Here is a 23926-nt window from a genome sequence, read left to right on the forward strand (position 1 = left end):
GGCCATATCGCCCAGCCCTACTATAATGGTAAAATAGTTATTTAAAAATTTGCCCCTAAAAAATATTGTTTGCCCCTAAATTTCTCATTTAGGGGCAAGTGTGCCCCTAGTGAAAAAGCTTAGCGTACAGCCCTGCAATATCATAATAAATATTGATAACTATCTATATATAGCACTTTTCGCAGATGGACCGCAGTCCAGACTGCCCCACAGCAAGTAGCATACAATTAACATAGGCATAAGGTCAGCACACAATTGACAGAATAAAAAACAATGTATAAAGTGCAGACAAAAGAATAGGCATAAAATAAGTACAATAGTACAATGTTGCTCGAAGGCATGTGAACAATCAGTCCCCCAAACACCCCACACATCAACCCCACCACATCCATATCCAAGACACCCCCAACCCCCCCGATATATGCAGGGTTTCCCCCCCCAAAAAATGGAATAATTTCAGGTAATTAACATATCTCTTGTTGTGGAATTAACACAACATTATGCATACTTTTGACAATAAATAAAATGAGAATTTGTTCTTACTTGCTTGCCTGGGTAAATAAAGGTTATAGAAATGTAAAAAAAAAATATATATATATATATAATAATTTTTTTAAACCGATACCGATATTTTCCGATATCACATTTTAATGCCGATATCGGCCGATAATAATAATAATAATAATAATGGATTGAATTTATATAGCGCTCTTCTCTGACTCAGAGCGCTTCACAGAGTCCATTATTCGTTCATACACAGTCATACCGGTGGTGGTAAGCTACAATTGCAGCCAGAGCTGCCCTGAGGCAGACTCACGGAAGCGTGGCGAATAATCATCGCCTACGGCCCCTCCGACCACCACCAACATTCATTCACATGCATACACATTCATACGAGGCAAGTAGGTTAAGTGTCTTGCCCAAGGACACAACGGCAATGGGATGGACATGGGCTTGAGCGGGATTCGAACCACCAAACCTTCGATCATTGGACGCCCCGCTCTACTCCTGAGCCACGCCACCCCACAAATATCGGTAGACCGATAATATCGGACATCCCTAGTTATAATACATCTCCTACCTGCCTAGAACAGACTCCAGGGCAGTTATAACTTCTCCTACCCATCTATAGCAGACCCCAGGTCAGTTACATCTCCTACCTGGAAAGAGCAGACCCCAGGACAAAGGCAGAGTTCTCCTGCATGCGATGGTCTGAGCTGTTTAGACCTTCTAGAATGACATGAAGACCTCCCATAGAACACAGTGTTTGGGCATTATCCACCTACGAACAGAGAGACAGGTGATTGATTGAATGAAAATTAACAAATTGCAGAATGGGTACAATACAGTACGGCCCAATACACACAATTGTTAAGGGGATGCAGACCAGAGAAAGACTTTTGTCTCGTTTACATCAGGGTCCCCCATTTTCAATTCATAATGAATTGTAAGTAAGGGTGCAATTAGCACCGTGCAATCCATTCTTTGTGGATCTAGCCCAGTCTCTCTCTGTGTGTTTACCTGGTGTACTAGATACTCTAGCTCCAGCAGTATACTCTCTCTCCGTGTGTTTACCTGGTGTACTAGATACTCTAGCTCCAGCAGTATACTCTCTCTGTGTGTTTACCTGGTGTACTAGATACTTTAGCTCCAGCAGTATACTCTCTCTGTGTGTTTACCTGGTGTACTAGATACTCTAGCTCCAGCAGTATACTCTCTCTGTGTGTGTTTACCTGGTGTACTAGATACTCTAGCTCCAGCAGTATACTCTCTCTCTGTGTGTTTACCTGGTGTACTAGATACTCTAGCTCCAGCAGTATACTCTCTCTCTGTGTGTTTACCTGGTGTACTAGATACTCTAGCTCCAGCAGTATACTCTCTCTCTGTGTGTTTACCTGGTGTACTAGATACTCTAGCTCCAGCAGTATACTCTCTCTCCGTGTGTTTACCTGGTGTACTAGATACTCTAGCTCCAGCAGTATACTCTCTCTCCGTGTGTTTACCTGGTGTACTAGATACTCTAGCTCCAGCAGTATACTCTCTCTCCGTGTGTTTACCTGGTGTACTAGATACTCTAGCTCCAGCAGTATACTCTCTCTCTCTGTGTGTTTACCTGGTGTACTAGATACTCTAGCTCCAGCAGTATACTCTCTCTCCGTGTGTTTACCTGGTGTACTAGATACTCTAGCTCCAGCAGTATACTCTCTCTCTCTGTGTGTTTACCTGGTGTACTAGATACTCTAGCTCCAGCAGTATGCTCAGTCTCTGCTCGGTGGTGCTGTTGGTGCTGTTGAACTGGGTCAGCAGTCTGCTCATTACCTGCATCACAGCAACAACAAGACAATGAAACACTTCATTTGATATAATATCTAATAATATATTATATAATATCTAATATCAGGTTGAATGTTGGCAACATGGCAGACTCAATTGAATGTTAAAAATGTTATTATTACCGTAATTCCTCTAATAGTAACCGGGTCTCAAATACAAGCCGGGTCTCTATTAATGGCCGGGTGCGCTCTTGAGCTAAGCAATTATAAGCCGGCCTCCTAATACAAGCCGGGTTACTAATATACTGAGCTGCATACTGAGCTAGTTACTTGATTTCACTTTGAAAACATTGAAATGACCAGTGACCACCTGTAATTGCACTGTTTACTATTTCATACAGTACTTGGTTTCAATAAATGAACCCAGTACATTTTACTGGGTTCAAACTGACACAAAATGTTGATTTATTCATTATGATCCGTTTGAAAATTTGAAATATAGGCCTCCCTCTTATACAGGCCTCCTCCTAATACAAGCCTGGTACCCGCTACAGTTGAAACAAATACAAGCCGGGGTTACTATTAGAGGAATTACGGTATATTTATATTATTTTAACTTAAAATGTCAGCAATAGCGTAATCTTGTATGTAATGTGTTAGTCAGAAAGTGAGGAACATCTTATGAAAATAAAAAAGTTAAAAGTCAGTATTAGAATTGTAATGGTATTATTAAGTACTATATATGGTATTATTAAGTACTCATATTGGTACTCTGTATCGGCAAGTACCCAAATGTAAGTAATTGGTCTTAAAAAAAGTGGTATCGTGACATTCCTAATTTGAGTAACATTAGGTAACTTTATCTGTTATTTTTGGTGGCAAATTCTAGCTGTTTGTTAGCCAGTGTTAGCGCTAATACTAGCTAGCTCTAATGTTTGTTAGCCAATGTTTGGACTAATACTAGCTAGCTCTAATGTTTGTTAGCCGGTGTTAACGTTAATACTAGCTAGCTCTAATGTTTGTTAGCCAGTGTTAGCTCTAATACTAGCTAGCTCTAATGTTTGTTAGCCAGTGTTAGCACTAATACTTGCTAGCTCTAATATGTGTTAGCTCTAATACAAGCTAGCTCTAATGTTTGTTAGCCAGTGTTAGCACAAATACTTGCTAGCTCTAATATGGGTTAGCTCTAATACTAGCTAGCTCTAATGTTTGTTAGCCGGTGTTAATGTTAATACTAGCTAGCTCTAATGTTTGTTAGCCAGTGTTAGCACTAATACTTGCTAGCTCTAATGCAGGGGTGCCCAACCTTTTTTGAACCAAGATCTACCAGCCCAAATTTGACCTGCTCTCGGCTAGTATTAGTAGTAATAGTAGATTAATAATACCCATTCAATATGGCATATCATATTTTCGGTCATGTGCATATTGAATGGGTAAATAATATAATATGATATTTTATATATCATCGTAACAGTGTAGTGTAGGAATTACAAGAATGACAAGAATATTATTAATGAAATAAATGAATATTATCAAACGGAATTGTTTCTGTATACACATTTATAAAACGATCAAGGCATATTTAGCCATTTTTTATGCGTTCACAATGCGCTTTTCAAGAATAAACAAAAACGAGACTTAATGGGAAGGGTGTGCTTGTACATTTGAACATAGTTCCATGATACGTGGCTGCGTTGTGCTGAGAAAGAGGCGCAGATCTGCTTCTACTCTGAGGCGATATCTGTATTTATTTTGTATTAATGTCAGAGCTGAGAATCCCGCTTCACAGAGGTATGTTGACGCAAACGGGACAAGCTTTTTCAGCGCAGCATTACACAGCACTGGGTAGTCGTTCTGGACTGATATCCAGAACTTTGCGAGGGCCTGTCCAGTGAACTCGACTTTCAGTAGCTTGTCACACGAAAGATCGATCAACGCCTTCTGCTCAGACAGAGGGAGGCCTGTTGCGAGCGTCATTTGCAATGAACGGATCTTTGATTCAGTTGTTCAAATTGTCCGTGCTCTTTCTTTCGGGGAAATAATTCCGAAATGTATCAATGAGCCCTTCTATGTGGCTACAGATGATGGGCTTCAAATCATTAAATATGGGCTCTGCTTACGTTTTTCCACAACTTGGCTCTTCTTAACATCGTACGACATACAGTCAATTCTTCTTGAAATAGTGTCAGCTGACAGCGGTATTGTATGGAGCTGCTATGCAACACTTTGTCCACAAAGGACAGAAACCACATATTTGGTACAGGGCAACCAAAAGCTCTCTGCAAGTGTGTGGGGTTTCCCAGTCTTTGCGATCCAATTGGCAACAATAAACAAAGCACGTAGTCCCGACCAGACGGTCGATATACCTGCGCAGGGCTGTCACGCACGCTCGTGCATGCACGTCGCGGCACTTTGCGCTCCTCTGACTCACAAAAGACCAGACGCGGCCTGCGCTGATGTATGCGATGTGTATTGGAATACTGTGCCTCCGTTGATGCAGGGGCGAGACATGGCAAATGCACACATCGGCCAGGTGGAAAACTCGATCTGAGTTGGGCTCGCGGATTTTCGCTTGATCTTTTTATTTTTTTGCCAATGCCCCACTGTCACCTACCTAAATAATCTCACGGTCTGCTTGAAACTGGTTGGGCACCACTGCTCTAATGTTTGTTAGTGCTAATTTGATGTTTAATTTGATGTTTAACAAACAAACAACTTACATAATGCTAGGGATGGGTACCGAACCGAACCGAATTAAGGGTACCGACCGAATCACGTCGGTACTACCGAGTACCAATTCACGTGAGATCCGCCGGTGCCACATTTCAGTACTGTAAAAAAAAAACGTCAACGTTTTGTTTACGGCACAATACACACGTACCTAGGATTCGACTTGATTCAACAACAAAGCAGTCAGGCAATTGCAAGCCAAAAACAGTCGCAAGTGTCGTTAGTACACTTTACAAAGCTAGATGCAGATAACGCTCGCTGCAATATTATATACAGTATATATTAACAAATTGTTCTAAATAAATAATAATGATAATAAATTATTTGAAGTTTGGAATTTCTTCTCTTTTACAACTGTCTGAGATTACATTTTTAGAGACTAAAGTACAGAAAAAGGTACCGTTGGGTACCGGTATCGATTCACAGGTACAGGTGAAAAGTACCCAGCCCTACATATAGCTAATATTTCATACCTAGGTTCAGTCATACGTTGAAGTGGGATGAACAGACAATCAGAGGGTGGATTTACCTGAGCATCTGTTTCTATCAGCAGGTGCAGCTCAGCCATCTCTCTCTTCAGCTCCTCTATTGGGCGGAACTGAGAGCGCACAGCGTCCTGTAGAGAAGAGACACACTGATCATCTAGTATTGATAATGGGGCCTAACAAGACCTGACCCCCGTCTCTTTCAATGTGAACCATGTGTATCTAACAATTTGTCATACATACAGGAATTCATCTACAAAAAAAGAAACGCTGGACTCTGCACCAGGTCAGACACCAGAGGTGACTGCATGGTCCAATGTAGACTGACCACGTTTGGCCAAAAGTCCCGTCCATAAAAGGCAGGCAAACATGGAACAGTCTCCCCATTTCCATAAGGGAAAGCCCCACCCTTGCTTATTTTTTTTTATCCACTTTTTCTCCCATTTTTCTATTTTTCTCCCATCCCAATTTCGTATCATCCAATTCTACCCTCCCCTATCTCGAACGCTGTTTCATGCCTCCCACAAGCCGGCTGTAATGTGGACGAAGCCATACATTGCACGAGTCCCCTCCGGTACTCGAAGTAGCAGCCGTCGCATCTTTTCACCTGCGCAGCGCGTTCTTTCAGCGTCAGGGGTCTGTGCTTTGGAGGGACGCCGCCCCCGTCGCTTCCCGATACTGCGCAGGCGCACCAACCGACCTGTAGGAGTCGCTGTCCACAATGTCCGATCCCCACCCATCAGTTTCCCACCCCCTAATACTGCCAATGTGTATTAGTACGGACGACCAGCTAAACTGAAAGCAATGTGGAGCGCTGGGATCGAACCCAGCGTCTCCAGCATTGGAGGTGAGCGCCTTGCCCACTGCACCACCTAGCCGCCCCTAGCCTTGCTTCTTTTAGAGGGCAACTAAAAAAAAAGGCTGAAGACCAACCAGTCATGTGAACACATGTGACATATCACTAGTATTTCTGTGTATTGCTGTTATGTATTTGTAATATTTTTTTTACTGTTTTTATGTGTTTTTTACTGTTTTTATGCATTTGTACATTTCTTACTGTTTCTATGAGTCCTGTTTTTATGTTTGGGGACAACGGATGGAAATTAGCCTTGTGCTAAATCTGGCAATTTTTACACCCCAGTGTTCATTAATTTTGCATTGTCCCATCCAAATAAACAAATTAAATAAATACAATTGTTTTTCTTTCATATTTAAAGTCACTGCTAAATTACTTACAATATAGAATAGTTAATTTGGTCAAAAGGGACTATTTTGAGATAGAAGAATGCCTTTTCCCCCACTTAGACCAGCTTCTACATGTCCAGTGGTTTCTGTCAGAGTCCTTAGTTACCATGGCAACGACTCACTACACAATTCTCAACCTTTTGGAATCATGATTAAAACAACTTTACAAAACAAACATGAAATATATATATATACATACATACATATAATGCATCTTTATATGACAGTATAATGCAGTCTATATGACAGTATAATGCAGTCTATATGACAGTATCATGCAGTCTATATGACAGTATCATGCAGTCTATATGACAGTATCATGCAGTCTATATGACAGTATCATGCATGTATGTCTGGGAGTGTTTGCATTGCATTCATTTATTTTGCATTTATTTTAAATGTTGGACTTTATGGTGTTCTTGTTTTGTTTCTTGACTTATTGTGATGTTTCTTCTTGACTTGTTTAAAGAAGATGTGACGTGAGCGAGGAGTGGGTTTTAAAATGAGTCGGCGCGACGTCCGGAGCGAGAGTTCTCCTCCGCTCCAATCCACTCCAGGCCGCTCACAGTGGTTTAACACTGTTGATGTAATATATACATGCAGTACACTGCCAAAGCAACAGATGGCGATGTACAAACATGAAGGCCATTTTCAACCAATGAGAAGGGTGAACCTGTGATATCCTGTTCAAGCTTTGTCACTCACTCCTGTTAGAAAAAGTATCGACGCCATTGTTGTTGTCGTTAGCTTACATGCTAACGTTAATGGCAGCGACCATAGCATTGTGGCTCGGCTAGCCTATCATCGCTTAATAGAGCTAGTGAATGGATAAACAACGTTATTTAACATTGCAGAATGGGTACAATTACAATGCGGCTCAATACAAACAATTGTTAAGGGGCGTGTAGACTGTTGTAGTTTGAGCTCATTTACACCATGCTCAAAAAAAAAAAAAAAAAAAATGCAGAGCGATCTGGCGCGGGGAGCGCTCGATTCAAGGTGAGCGGGGAGCGAGCGGAGAGCGACTTGGGGGCGGGGTCAACATGAGCGATTAGCGGAGCGGACCAAGCTTTAAAGAGCGAAGAGCGGATTTCTCGGCTGTGCCGATCCGCTCACGTGGCCTGGTGTACACTAGGGCTGACCTTCGAATTTCTTTTTGGAATTCGAAGCTTCGGGGCCGAGATTCGATTTTAATTCGAAGCTTTAAAAAAAAAAAAAAAAATTATAAATATTTTTATTAAAATGTTTACATATTTTTTTATGTTGTGGGACTTGTACAGCACTTTGTTCAACTTTGTCAGTGCTGTAAAGTTTAAACCTTTTAAAATCTTCAACAAACGAAACACTTAGTTTGCTTTCATGAAATATTGTAAGCAGTCATTTGAGGCTTTATAAAAGCAGCACAATGAACACAAATCTGTCAGTGCCGAGTCCGACCTCATCTTAAATAACAAACAGCATTGCTTGTTGTAATTAACAAAGAGAGGCAGAGTTGATTTAAAAAAAAAGATATTCACATTTTATTTTCCTATTCGAATCCCATGCCCAATCGAACGAAGCTTTGAAGTATTTAAGACAGCCCTAATGTACACCCACTACTATCAACATTACACATGGATACAACAAGGACAAGAGCATGTTCACTTAAAAAGGTAATGTTGGTATGAAAAGAAAAGAAACAGACGAGTACTAACACAGAGTGAGATGGACCCTACTACTAGTATACGTTGTTAATGAATCCCTTTAGCGCTTGAAGCGCACTAAAACATCGTAATTACTTTAAATTTTTCATATAATGTTGGGTACATGCTCAGTAGAGTTAGAACGCTCCCAGTCTTAGGGGCTGTGATATTTTGTTACTATTAGCACTAGGGATGTCCGATATTATCGGCCTACCGATATTATCGGCCGATATTGGCATTAAAATGTGATATAGAAAAATATCGGTATCGTTTTTTTTTTTTTTTTACATTTCTATAACCTTTATTTAACCAGGCAAGCAAGTAAGAACACATTCTGATTTTATTTGTCAAAAGTATGCATAATGTTGTGTTAATTTCCACAACAAGAGATATGTAATGTTAATTACCTGAAATTATTCCGTTTTTTGGGAGGGGAAACCCTGCATATATCGGTATCGGTTGATATCGGTATCGGAAATTAAGAGTTGGACAATATCGGTATATCGGTATCGGTAAAAAAGCCAATATCGAGCATCCCTAATTAGCACACTTTATGCACATAGAAGTGCAGTGGCAGGTTCGCTAAGCTAATGTTGTTAGCCGAATGCTCTGATGGAGGCCGCCATTTTAACCCTTTTCTCGCCATGTTACCACGTCATTCCTCGCCATGCGTAATCTGCCAATGACGTTTTACAGCGTCTTTGAGATCAATACTTCAAATTTCTGTCATGGTATTCATATACCATATTTCACCCACGGATCCTTGACTGGTGCTGTAGATCTCCGCTCAACTCTCCAACGCTTCAATACCGCCACCTGGTGGCCGATCGGCGAGTTGCAACCGGATGTCGATAATTGTGACGCCGGTGTGTCTCCCTATTCTGTCCGGCCACTCGCTATCACTCGCGGGACTCCATCTTGACACACTGGATAGCGATCCGTTGCCATAACTCAATAAACAACATTATTTGGACGTATATAGTATTATACAACCTGGAAATGGATCGCATAGATCAACATCCCATAATAGCAATCTTTTTGCTCTACGCTCATCACCCAATGCTACAAGGAGACTGGGGTGAGTTTCAGCCTGTTTGTTTACCATTTTCGATACAAACTGCTCTGATCTATATATCACCCATACTACATGAATGATTTAACGTCGGCCACGGACTTATAAACGACCCCCCCCCCCCCCCCCCCCCCTCCGGTCAACCGCGCATGATGAGTCATAACGTCTGGGACCTTGTACAGTTGAAATTTGTAATCTGGCGTCAATCGGTATCAAACTGCATTTGATGATCTAATATATGCATTTATGGCTATAACTCACGTTCTATGAAATACTGCAGAAAACGATAAAAACATATTTATACTCTAGACCGTATTTTTGTATGAATGTGTGAATGAAAAAGTAAAACGTTCCTACGTCCTGAACGATAGCTAATCGATGTTGAATGGGCCATAGTAATGTCAATTTAGCAATACAATTTAAAAAGTTATAGCCCTGCAAAGTAGGTGAACATCTCCATAGACAAATAGAGCTGGCAGACTGGCTACAAGGATGGATATAAGCGTGGCAGAGAAAGGGTTAAGTTTTAAGTTTAAAGTGACGTCAGCGATCTACGGTTGTACTCGACGGACAAAAGGGAATGTGTGTGTGACGTGTGTGAAATGTGTACAGTAGGTCCCAGTGAGAATTGCAATCAGTGTGTACTGTGTATTTACACTATCCTATTGTTGCTTTGTTGGTTAAAGAAATATATATTGCAATTTAAATCAGAATATGTTCCATTCCATGTCTGACTTTCTGAATCTATTGACCATTTCAAGGAATGTTTGGTTACTATTGGGCTTCTAGCCTTATACGGAACTTATTGTGAATCAGCTGATAGGGTTTTGGCTAGACTATACTTAAAGAATAATTATTTACAATATAAAATGACTTTATAATTTATTTTAAGAAAACTAGACAAAAATGTCATCCGTTTTCTGCTACTAAATCTAGACTAAAACAAAACAGACAAAATCGAGACTAACACTGACTAAGACTAAAATGCTCAGACCTGTAGTTGACTAAAACTGACTAAATGAAAAATAAATGAAGGTGACTAAATATGATGAAAACGAAAAAGGAGCATTTCACACATGACTAAGACTAAGACTATGACTAAATAGCTGCCAAAATTAACACTGCTCACCTGGCTCTGTGGCTCTGCGTCAGCTGGAGCCTCGTCCTCCTTCATGTTCTTCAGAGCTCGTTTCAGCTCCTCTGGCCTGAAGGAGGGAAGCCCCTCCCCCTCACCCTTGTCTTCCTCCTGTCTGAGAGAGAGAAGGTCACAGACTGGCAGCCCCTCACCCTCCTGTCTGAGAGAGAGAAGGTCACAGACTGGCAGCCCCTCACCCTCCTCTTCCTCCTGTCTGAGAGAGAAGGTCACAGACTGGCAGCCCCTCACCCTCCTGTCAGAGAGAGAAGGTCACAGACTGGCAGCCCCTCCCCCTCCTCGTGTCAGACCAAACCCTCTCATTAGGAAGTCTTTAAAAGGTGCTATAGAGATAACATGTTTATGTAGATATCACTCTTTTAAAGAATACACCCAGAGCTTTTAGAAAGGGGCGGAATCATTTGAAAAATGTTGCCGGTTGGCTTTCGGTTTACGCTTGGATCAGATGGCTGCGTGACTTTTCCGAGCTCCGTGACCACTTCACTTTAATATTGATTACGACGCAAATTTTACGACATACACTCACATTATACCTCGTAGATATGGCTAAACACATACCGAACAAGATTGGAACATTAAATGAGGTTGACGGTGAATTTATCAGGACTTTGTTCCGTGCCGAGCTTGATGCTAGCATGCTGCAGCTAACCAACAGACTGGACTTGCTCCAGGATGAAGCTAGCACGACCACGCGGCTCTCTGGGGTGGAAGAAGAGATGGCAGAGGTGGCGGTCGTAGCTGAAACCAACTCCACCGGAATCTCGACGATTGAAGACAAGTAACTTTTTTTCGAAAATAAGATGGCTGACCTAGAGCAGGGGTTCCCACACTTTTCAGGCCGGGACCCAGAAAATAAGGCGTCAGAGAGCCGCGGCCCAATGCACATCGTCAGGCTTTTTTTTTTTGCCAGGCGACCGATTTTTTAAGCCAAATATCACGTCAATCCTATTAAGTTAGTTCAAGTTAGTTATTCATTTATATGTGCTATTTATGAGAGGGCTAACTTGTTGCAAAATAATAATGATAATAATAATAGCCTCATTAAAATACTATTGTTGCTTCGGTTGTTTTCAGCGTTTTATGTGCATAATCTGTTATTTAGTTTGAAATGTTCGTTGAAATAAGTAGATTTTTCATTTTTGTTTATTTATTAAGTTAATATAAAACCATATAGTCACATTTTAGAATACAATAGAATAGAATTTTAGAATACAACTAGAAACACTGTCCTGGCCTGCTTCTAAGTTCAGTGGCCTGACAAAAAAAAAACACGTCCCTACATTCTCCAAGAGGCCAGGAAACACGCTCCAAAAGTGGGTAATTATACCCTCAGAGCAGGCAACAGGCGTCGGGGAGTAACAGGCCTCGGAGCCTTGGTATGCTAAGCGCGAGCTATGCTAACTTTCCGGCTCTCCAAGCTAACACTATCGTTACCACTCGCCTACCGCAGCTTTTCGGACCAACAGAACGGTAACACTCAAGGTTTATCTATGCTGTATTATTCCAGAAACGGGTATGCACACTGATTATTTTCAAGTATAATTCAGACGACCTGTGCTTTTTAACACATTTGCCTTTTTATTGTCTGAACATTGAGCTTCGTACTGAACTTTGCAGACTTATGCATATTGTCTTTTTTCAAGTTGCACTTGGACAAACTGTGTTTCACAAGTTTCACTCAAACAAACTGTTTTAACGTATCTGCCGGTCGAGGGGGATGGTCCTTTCTCGGCGGAGCTGCCTACGTGAATCAGGATATAACAGGCCTTGAGCCCAATTAAGCTAAGCTCGGGGCGTGCTGGTTGCAGCTCTACTAGCTAACATTGCCGTTGCCACGTGCCTACTATGACTTTTTGCTCCAGCTGAATGATAACACTCAAGGTTTGTATCCACTGTATTATCTCAACGACGGGGTACGCATGTTGCCCTTTTCTCAAGTTTAACTCAGACAAGCTGTGTTTTAATGTACCTGTTTTTATCATCTGCACTTTGAACTTCGCATTGAACTCTGCATAGATTTCTTCACTCAGTTGAGTGAAGTGTGTTCCTTTTTTCTAAATTGTTACAATATACCTTACAAGTTATTGGTATGGTTAAGATACATAATGTTGTTGTGGTTGCTGTGCTCGGTCACGGGTGACCAACTGATGTTTGATCGATACCGGACAAGTATTCTGAGGGGGGGGGGGGGGGGGGTATGGGGGATTGTGTTGTTTTTTGTTTTTACGCTCACGCTTGGAACTCAATAGGACCTTAACAAGTGGATATGTATCTATTATGGTGTTCTACTCCAAACGAATTACATTCAGTCATACTGCAGCCTTTTTAGACTATGACTAATTTGAACATATTGATCTGGAATACAGGGGGTCTCAATATAATATATATAATAACTTTATTTGTATAGCACTTTTCATACAGAGGTTGCAGTTCAAAGTGCTTATACCGCATAAACGTGCAAGTGTACTAACGTGGCTAAAAAGGAAGGAAGTGGACCTTGCTTTACTGAGTGAAACACAAGATCCATATCCACGGTGTGTGTATCAAGTCCCGGGACGCTAAAACGAGTGGCCGGACGGAATTATGGGACGGACCGAGCTGCAACGGGCATTTCCGGTTTGGCAACTCGCCGATCAGCCACCAGGTGGCAGTATTGAAGCGTTGCAGAGTTGTGCTGAGTCCATCAGCATCTGACAAGGCTCCGTGAGTGGAATATAAATACCATGGCGAAAATATGAAATTATGATCAGAATCACGTCGTACGCCGTTATTGGCAGAATTCGCATGAACTTGAAACCCGCCGTACGACGTTATTGGCGGGAAAAGGGTTAATAGTAGAAGCTGATTTTTTTTATCCACTTTTTCTCCTCATTTTCTATTTTTCTCCCATCCCAATTTCGCCTCGCCAATTCTCCCTTCCCCTGTCTCGAACGTTGCTAGACTATGCCTCCCACAGGTCGGCTGCAGTGAGGACGAAGCCTTTTTATCACGTGTCCCCTCCGGTACACAAGGAGGCAGCCGTCGCATCTTTTCACCTGTACAGCGCGATCCCTCAGTGGCGAGGAGTAACACGTGGGAGGCTCACGCTGCCCCCGTTGCTTCCTGATTCTGCTGTACAGGCGCACCAACCAACCTGTAGGAGTCGTTGTCCACAACGTCCGATCCCCACCCACCAGCTTTCCCACCACTAACACTGCCAATTGTGTTAGTATGAACGACCAGCCAAGCTGGTAGCAACGCCGAGAGCTGGGCTCGAACCCAGCATCTCCTGCGTTAGTGGCGAGCGCCTTGCCCACTGCGCCACTTAGCCGCCCCATAGGGGCTGATTTTAATGCAGTTTGGGATCCATTGATTGATAGGTCCAATCACGCTGAAATCAATGGCACACGCATTCCCCTCTATTCAGTAACAATCTCCTCCTTATTGGACAACAACCTATTAGGTACCCTAGATGGGGAAAGAAAGGCATCCACACGTTGGGGGATATCTTCGATAACTCTGGGCTCCGCTCTTTCCAGGATCTATCCAATGGATATGATCTCCCCGGTACCTCCTTTTTCTTTTATTTACAAATAAGAGCAGCTCTGAAGGCTCATGACGTTCCACTAGTGCAGGGGTGGCCAACCAGTCAGAGACTAAGAGCCACAAAAATGACTGTGGTACCACAAAGAGCCACACCATATAGCAGCGTTTCTCAACTTTTCTTTCAGTCACGGCACCCTTCATGCGTTTATAGGTCTCACCCTCTGGCCTCTGAAGTTGCTAATGTCATTTTTATTTGGGCCTCACAGGGTTAAAAGTACCCTGTGAGACCCACGGTTGCAAAATTACAAAATCACTTTTAGCCATTTAAAAAAAGAATCTTTATTTAAAAAATGTTAAGCACATGTATAGTCAATTGGTCCTGTTGTTCAGCCTCACAATGCTATTTGATAGTAATGTGTTTATATGTCCCACCCTCTGGCCTCTGAAGTTGCTAATGGCTTTTTAATTTGGGCCTCACAGGGTTAACCTCTTAAGCCCGAGATATACAGTAAAAGTGTATATTTTCAGCATTACGTTTGTTTACCAATTATTTTAACTTATTAGTGAAATATAAGATTATAGAAATCTCATGGCATTGAGTCGGAAACCGGCGCATATTGACAGGAGGAAGTGGCACAGCCAAAAGTGAGTGTAGTCTTTTGAAGGAAGAAACTCAGGGCTTTCGAATTTCGAAAAACTACCCTACCCAGCTCACACCAGCCCCTGTCAATCATCTGACTTCTGGATTTACTTTTTAATTTCTCTTATTTTTTGGCATCATCTCCCACAAACCTGAACGTTATTGCCATAAAACAGAATCCTATTGCAAAAAACGGTGTTGCAATACGATGAAAGATGGTGGAGAAATTGACATTATAAAAAAGATGGCAGAATTCAGTACTGTATCTACAAAACCTGTTTAATCATCTTCCCTTTATTCATTTGCTTAGATTTTTCAGGTCTGGTCAATTTTAGCATGGTGTTATTCACAGTCAAAGATAAATAATTTTTTTTAAATATAATTGATATTCTCCTTTGGTTCATTACAAATTTACTCAAGCCTAGTAACAGACACACTATTTCTGACACTGATCCATATATGTCCCTAGATTCAGATACCAAGAACATGCAAATGGACCATTTAAAAAAAAATTGTAAATGTTTATTCTACGTCCTTATGACATAAGAGTGACATAAAAAAAAAGAGCCGCACATTGACGGGCAAAGAGCCGCGGGTTGGCCACCCCTGCACTAGTGCATCACCGTTTTCACAAATTATTTTATGACAAAGAGACATCGAGAGGCTTCGTTTCTGACTTTTATCGCCATTTACTTATGTCCTCGTATAAAGACCTCCCCCTGGATACGATTTGGAGAAGGGATGTCCCGGAGTTGGATGTCGATTTTGATTGGGATGCAGTCTGGGAAAATGTTCGGTTATCCTCACGTAACCCAGATCACCAACAGATAAACAGATTCATCTAAATTTTGTTCACAGGAGTTATTTAACCCCTAGACGATTGAATCTAATGGGTCTCAGACCTGACTCTCGATGTACCTTGTGTCCAAACGGTGCCACAGGAACATTTATGCATATGTACTGGGAATGGCCTCCTGTTGAGATTTTTTGGGGAAATGTCTCAGCTCTCAGACATTTTCTCTCTGACCATACCTGTATCTCCTTCTGTATTGTTATTGAATGATGTCTTTCAATTACCGACCTCTACACATGTGAAAAGACTCATTTTGGCCGGCCTCACAGCCACAAAAAAATTTATTGCCTCACGTTGGATACACCCAGACAAACTCTGCCCAAAGGTATGGATTCTCACCTATCTTGATGTGATCTATCTGGAGATATCCACTGTACGTGTTATAGGGGTTAATTAATCTAATATAGCGATTTGGTTGGCTGCTGTGGAAAAGTTAAAAGAACGCATATAAATTTGAATTTTTTTATTACTGAATAGTGTATTGTGTATGTGGCTCACGTTGAGGTCCTGGGGTGAGTGGGGGGGGAGCGAGCGAGTGTCCATGTATATCGGTTTTTAGTTTTTTGGTGTTTTTTGTATAACTAATTATGTATGTGTTCTGGGCCCCTTTGGCTTTGGGTCGGAGGGTCACAGGCTCGGGGTGGGGGGGGGACCCTGGTTCGGGGCCTCGGCGGGTCGTGGTGTTAAAGAGGCATGATGCTTTGACTCGCTGGGGTGCCGGACTCGGGGCCCTCGAGGGTTGGGGATCGTGGCTGCTGTGTATGGTGATGGAGGGGGCCCGGCTTGGGATGATCACTGTACAGTCTGTCTCAATTATTGTCTAGTCATTGTTGTGTTAGGTTATTGTCCTGGGATGTCTTTGTGTATTATTGTTATTATTGTATTGTGATATGTTTTGTTTCATGTTGGAAAAAATTAAATAAAAAATATTTGATTAAAAAAAATATATACCGTATATGTTGCCGGGTCCAAAATTCATGTCCAGTGTTTAGTCTGTACCTGTGTTGGTGTCTCCAGTGTTTAGTCTGTACCTGTGTTGGTGTCTCCAGTGTTTAGTCTGTACCTGTGTTGGTGTCTCCAGTGTTTAGTCTGTACCTGTGTTGGTGTCTCCACTGTTTAGTCTGTTCCACTCCCAGGCGAACCTCTCTCTGTCCCGTCTGTAGATTCAACCTCACATGAGAGCCAGCTGGCACTGCCTGGCCTAGACACACAGCAGGTTTTTAATAGTTTAAAACTATTTCTAGTTCTAACTCAATGTGTGTGTGCGTCTTCTTCTGGCCCTTGCTAGACCCAGTTGTTGGAAGTCATTGTTACCTTGATAAAATAGCCTAAATAAAAAGATATTACAAATTTTCTTCAATCCAATAAATTGTCACGTTTATACAAACATCCATAAAACATTATAATATAGCCGGGGTCTAGCTAAGTATCCTAACATAATCTAACCTGTAGCTAAGTATCCTAACATAATCTAACCTGTAGCTAAGTATCCTAACATCATCTAACCTCTAGCTAAGTATCCTAACATCCTCTAACCTCTAGCTAAGTATCCTAACATCTTCTAACCTCTAGCTAAGTATCCTAACATCCTCTAACCTCTAGCTAAGTATCCTAACATCTTCTAACCTCTAGCTAAGTATCCTAACATCCACTAACCTCTAGCTAAGTATCCTAACATCCTCTAACCTCTAGCTAAGTCTGTAGGGCTGGACTTCTGGACTTGAACTGTGCTGCACTGTATCCACATCCCCAACCACTGCACTTTACAGTCTTATTGTTGTCTCACTGTTCTGTTTTGCACTTATTTATTATTATGTTATTCTTATTGTGAAAAAAATAAATCATGCACTGTAATGTCGAATCACGTTCCATTTGTATATACATACAATATGGTGATTAAAGTAATCTGAATCTGAAGTATCCTAACATCCACTAACCTCTAGACAACGTATTTTAACATCCTCATCTAAGTAAAAGGCATTTAGTGAACATATTATACTGTACAGCAGTGGTGCCCAAACTACGGCCCGCAGGCTGGATCTGGCCCGCCTCCACATTTGGCCCGGCCCCCTAGCCTAGAGCCCCGGATCTTAAAAAAAAGAAAAAAAACTTAAAAAAAAAGATTTTTTAAGATGGCAGCATCCCCATTGTCTGTGCTGAATGTTTGTTAATGTTTGATATTTTCTGTTGGTTTTTAGTACTTTTAAACATCCATTTTTAGTAAGTAGTAGTTTTCATTTGATCCTATCATTTTTTCATTCACAGATTTGTGGGAAAAAAATTTAGTGTCCCGAAAGGTGCCTTATAAATAAAATGCATTATTATTATTATTATTATTAATTTATTGTTAATATCATCCAGGACGGAAAAGACACTTTGGATAGTAGGGACTGCATTTCTGCCTGTCCTGGCCAGGAAACACTTTGCAACTGTCATCTCCTCTGGCAGTAGTTGGATATTGTAATGTGTGGCGAGGGGTTGCAGCAATTCCACTGAGAGAAACTGGTCTGAGGCTGGATAACATGCCTGTATGCCTCTCATAAGTTGTTCTCAAACTTATGAGAACGTGCTCTCAAGCTCTTGCAGCATTCTGTCGAGGACTGGATAGAACAGTCTGTCTCAGCTGATCTCCTGAGCTGAGGTCTGAGCTTGTGCCACAAGATGACTCAACTACATACTCGTCCATCCTTTTCTGCTTCCTCCTTTGGCTGGTAGTATGTTCCTCAATCCCAAGGCCATTACATATGGCCTTTGTCCTGTCATACATGTCCACTGCCATTTGAATATGAGTATAGTTTGTGATTTCTAGTAATCCCAGGAAAAGACGCGATAATAGCCCTTTAGGGGAATACACAAAACACATTGTCATTTTTCGCCTGATTATCGAATCTTCCTGAAATCAACGCTAGATCATCATTATTATCCTTCCTCGTGCAAGCATGCAATGTGGTTTAGAACGGCGCCCCCCCCCCCCCCCCCCCCTTCTGCCACCAACAGCACACAGCCACACATACACACACAGAGACAGCGTCGATCGGGGTAGAAATAAATATCAGATCAACGATCAAATGTATATATAGTATACAGGGTTCGAAATTAACGGGGGCTTGGGGCAAAATGCCCGTGAAAATGGACAAAATGCCCCCGGAAATCAGCTAAAGGGGGCATAAAATGCCCCCGACAGTTTACTAATTATATATATTCTGTTGAAGTCCGACATATTTAAATATCTCCGGTCATAATGTCCTGTGAAAATAATTCCCTCGCGACCTGTGGTTTGCTGATGAGAATGGCGGAGCTTGGTGTTGGATTATCGAGAAGCATGCAACTGCAGAGCCGCATAGCTCACAGTTGTGCACGCACAGTGCAATACTCCAATTCAGCCATTGGCAATTCAGCCATTGGGTGGGTGGCGCTGCTGAGCGGTCCCCAGACCGGACCCGATAGCGCCGCTGGCTCTGCAGTTGCATACTATTGGGATGAGTTTATCGCTTCGTCAGCAGCAGCACGGAGTCTCGAGGGACTTATTTTATTTGGAATATATTAATGACTGTATATACGCAAAAGTAGCCTAGTTTTAAGTTAAAATATTATAAATCTACATGCCTTGGGGATGTCATTCTTTATATAGCATGCGTATCAATTGTTTTTAAGCTCAATAAACTGACCGGAATTTCTCACATTTGTCCGGGAGATTGAAATCTTCCAGGACACGGAGACCGGCCCCAGTATTTTCTAACGGAAACCCTGATGGAGACATTAACATCACGTTTTGTTTCATTTATGTGAATAGTTTATTTACAAGTGAACCAAACTTCTCCTCCATTGCGAACACCGCAACGCTCCCAGCTGTGACACACAATTTCACCCCTGTGCGCACTGACAGCTATGCGTTCTCGGCTTCCCTCATGTTAAGGGGGGCCGGGGGGGACAAAAAGCCCCAGACAGTTTACTAATGATATATATATATATATATAAATTAGAGGTGGGCATAGATTAATTCTTTTAATCTAGATTAATCTATCTGCAATCCTGGATTTAATCTAGATAGATTAAAATGGCTAAAAAAAAAAAAAAAAAAAAAAAAACCTGCCGAAGGCATTCAAAATATGTGTGTTCTACCCAAATAATGACCAGAAGAAAGTCCTTACTTTTTCTTTCCTCCTTATGTTTCTCAGGCCAGGTGGCCCATAACACCATTAGCCCATCTCCCGTTTCCAAAATGCATTACAGACTGTTTGAAAAAGCTGTTTTGCTATGATAATTGGTAATGAAATATCAAAATAATGTTCAATAAGATGTACTTGTGTTTAATAAGTTGTTTTATTCAGAAGTTAACACAAATACATAATATTACCAGTACAGTACAGTACAGTATCTAGCACACTCTCAGGAGCAAAACAGAAAGAATCATTTCAAACTTGAACTATGTGACATGGCTTGAATCAACTGCTCCAGTGGAGTTGCTCAGTGGCCAATGGTGTCAACTGTGGTTGTACTGGGCAGCTCCCAGGTGTGAATGGAAAAGAACATCTGTGCTCAGCGAACCTACCCTGGGTAAATAAAGGTAGTTTTTTTTTATTTATATTAATGCGTTAATTATATTATCGCGCGATACTAGTATAGCGTTAACGCAGCACGTTAACGGCCCAGCTCTAATATATATATATATATATATATATATATATATATATAGAGACATTATTAATGTCATTAACATTACATTATCAAACATAGTATAAAAATGTACATTATAATTTATTTAACTGACGAGTGAAAGACGTGATTTATTAAATATGTTTTGATCAGACGCCGATGTCGACGTCACTCTCCCCACCCTCTCACATTAGCAGGTGAGCAGCTCACCAGCATTTGATGGCATTTTGAAGACAGACAAGATGGAGCGTTTTTTATCAAACTATAAAAACACAAAGGAAAAAGAGTCTGAGAAGCAGATTCCCCAGGTCCTCAAATAAAAAAAATGTAAAGCGGAGTATGGAGTCGTGGAGATTAGATTAATTGAGTTGTATTTTTTAAATGATAAGGATGTTTAATAACCGTTTATCATAAAAAGTCAGTGCCCCCGAAAATCAATTAAGGGGGACAAAAAAAGCAATTGAAAAAAAATGTAAATTTCTAACCCTGATAGTGTTCTTACCTTGTATCTGATGTAATGCAAAAGAAATAATCCAATTATCTGATCGCCATTCCAAATACTGCTCGTGGAGGTCCGTACCACATTACCGACCGTTACACACTGACAGGCGGGCGGGGTTACTGTTCGATGACATCGTTGTATAGACCTACCTCACCTGAGTATTTAAACCCCGCCCGCACGGCTCGGATCGTCCCAGAAAAGAAACTACACCATTCACAATGGGGTGCAATACCAGGCGGCGGTATTTGCCCTTTTGCGAGCTCAGACCCATTCCCAACGATAACATCAGGCTGGATGGATGAAAATGAATGGACATCGCTAATAAAAGAATAACGATTAAAACCCGACTATACCCGGGTCTGGCGCTGAACGGTCGGCGAGTTAACCCGACTATCATCGTGACTGGCGCTGAATGAGTTAATAGTGTTATTATTTATTTCCTGACTTTTTTTCTGTGAAGATCCCGGAAAGGGTTATTAATATTTGGTTATGTGTGGCTTTCTAGAAAACAATAAATGTTTACGTTTAGGCACCCCTGCAATCGTCACTTTTTCTGTTACAAACTGACCCCGGCCCCCACCAGAGAAGGAAAAAGTTTGGGGACCCCTGCTGTACAGTAATACTATATTATTTTAAAATGGAACATTTTGCCCTCAGCTCTCACCCTGCAACCCACATGACAGAGGGGGGGGGGGGCTTGTATTCCTACCAGGTTTGAGTGTCTGCCACTGGTCAGTAGGCTGGAACGTCTCCAGAATCTCCTCCTCTTCCTCCTCTACTGTGGCCTCATCTCCTCCTCCCGTCTCGGCGCCTCCCTCCACCAAGGTCAGAGCAGATTCAGACTGACAGAAACACATTACGAGCATTATCATCAGCAGCATGGCTCATCAGAGAAACACATTACAAGCATTATCATCAGCAGCATGGCTCAACAGAGAAACACATTACAAGCTAGGGATGTCCCGATCCGATCACGTGATCGGGATCGGGGGCCGATCACATGATTTTCAGAAGATCGGGAGAAAAAATCTGGAGTAAAAAAAAATTAACAATTCTTTTTTATTTTATTCAACAAACATGACCATGTTCACGTCTTAAACTCATACTGAGGCCTTAGTTTTGGTTTTAAATTACATATCATCATTAATTTATTATTATTATACAGAGCAGAAGAATTTGCCAAAACAAACGCATTTCCTTTGATTTACACCATCGCACGACAGTGACATATGCCGAAAATAGCAGACCTACAAGCTCACAATGCGTCGCTCCCGCAACACCGCCGGCAGGTTATGTCCACCTGATGACTCGGAGCAGTAGACAAAATGTCAGAAGTTTGGAAGCATTTAAAAATGTAAACCGAAGCCAGTCCAATAGCCAGTTGCAATGTTTGCAAGGCGGACGTTCCGCATGGAGGAAAAAACAGAGCTGTGTTCAACACAACCAATCTAATACGCCACCTGAGAAACAGCCACGTTATGCGACTAGAACGAGCAAAGGAATGGGGCTGGTGCTTTGCCAAACAGCTGTATTGATTGCAATGCCTCGCTTGAATGAAGTTAACGCTCACCTGGATAACGTCAACATTCGCTTTGTGAAGATTATCATCTGCGTTTCAGACCAAAATGGAGCAAATCATTACGTAAGTCGAACACTGTGAATGTATACTAATGTGCAAACAGATTGAAACTTTGAATATTTCTCGTGTGAAGCACATTCTCAGGGGCTCAGGGTGAATGTAATGTGAGCCACCGCGCTCGAGGGGCTATTGAGGCAACAGAGGGGCTTGTCTCGCTTCGCCAGTTTCTGACTAAAATGCGTCAATTCTAGGGATGCCCCGATCACGTTTTTTGCCACCGATACCGATCACCAATCGTCGTGAGCCATATCGGCCGATACCGATCGTTTTTGATTAAAAGAAAATAAAAAATTATTTTATATAATTTTTTTTTCTTTTTTATAAAATATATATATTATATAATTAGACTTGTACTTGTATTATCTGCGAGACATCACCACCACGCAACAAGCTCCACTGTCTGTGTGTACTCTAGTAGCCTCCAGCTACGGCCAGGATTCGCCAGAGCTGCAGCTGGACCCTATACTCGAGTAGCCTGCAGCTACGGCCAGGATTCTCCGGAGCTGCAGCTAGACCCTATTGATCACATTCAACAACATGCCCTCAGCTCGAATACGCATCGAATGAGTGTTATAAAACATTGATATCAGGAGCTATCTGTGGCTACTGCTGGCCGGCTATATAAAGTTGATACAGCGCCTCGGTGAACTATTTAGTTCAGTGGGACATTTCGTTTTGAACAGTGAGCTGGCGTCAGCTAACATGAGCTAGCTGAGGTATCATACACGTCTCTACTAGACTTGCTGGAGCGTTTGTTGATGTCAGGAGCTATCGGTAGCTGGCCGGCTAGATACCGTTCGGTTAGACAATGCCTCATCATGTATTGGACTGGAAGTGAATGGTTGACTGGGTCATTTTGTAACAGTAGCTAACGTTAGCTAAGGGAGACGCCGTCCTCCCGTCCCACTAGACTAGACCCGTGTTTACATGCGCACGGGAGGGGCTGGAGGGAGGAGCAGACGCCGCACAGCTCCCGGTGTCTGAGACAGAACTCAGCGAGTGAGATCGGTTTTGACGATCTGCGAAAATAAAGCATTATCACCGATCACCGATCGCATATTTATACTGATTATCGGCCGATAACGATCAGTGGCCGATCGATCGGGGCATCCCTAGTCTAGTCAAATCGGTTAATGTGAAAGATCGGATCTGGAAAGATCGGTATCGGCAGATACTCAAAATCACATGATCGGGAGCAAAAAAATGCGATCGGGACATCCCTATTACAAGCATTATCATCAGCAGCATGGCACATCAGAGAAACACATTACAAGCATTATCATCAGCAGCATGAGTGTGATCAACATCATCAGTAGAGTGTGATCAACATCATCAGTAGATCAACATCATCAGTAGAGTGTAAGGCTGAGCCCGAATGTTCGAACGTTCGTTGGCATTCGAATTCTAAATTTGAATTTTTCATTTTTAATAAAATAAAAAAAAAAAAAATATATATATATATATTTTTTTT

At 41.8% G+C, this 23926-nt stretch overlaps 1 protein-coding gene across 1 annotated transcript in view; it reads right to left on the reverse strand.

The window, feature by feature from the left end:
- sil1 (SIL1 nucleotide exchange factor) overlaps positions 1-23926 on the reverse strand; it is a 40588-nt gene that overhangs the window by 13656 nt on the left and 3006 nt on the right. The window contains exons 3-8 of the mRNA XM_084330863.1: positions 21526-21658; positions 16754-16859; positions 10617-10737; positions 5533-5619; positions 2224-2319; positions 1161-1282 (exon numbers count right to left, since the gene is read on the reverse strand). Coding sequence (XP_084186989.1) covers positions 1161-1282; positions 2224-2319; positions 5533-5619; positions 10617-10737; positions 16754-16859; positions 21526-21658 — 665 coding nt within the window. The remainder of the gene's footprint in view (positions 1-1160; positions 1283-2223; positions 2320-5532; positions 5620-10616; positions 10738-16753; positions 16860-21525; positions 21659-23926) is intronic.

The sequence above is a fragment of the Notolepis coatsorum genome (genome assembly GCF_963971535.1).
Source record: "Notolepis coatsorum genome assembly, chromosome: 15".
Classification (NCBI taxonomy): Eukaryota; Metazoa; Chordata; class Actinopteri; order Aulopiformes; family Paralepididae; genus Notolepis; species Notolepis coatsorum.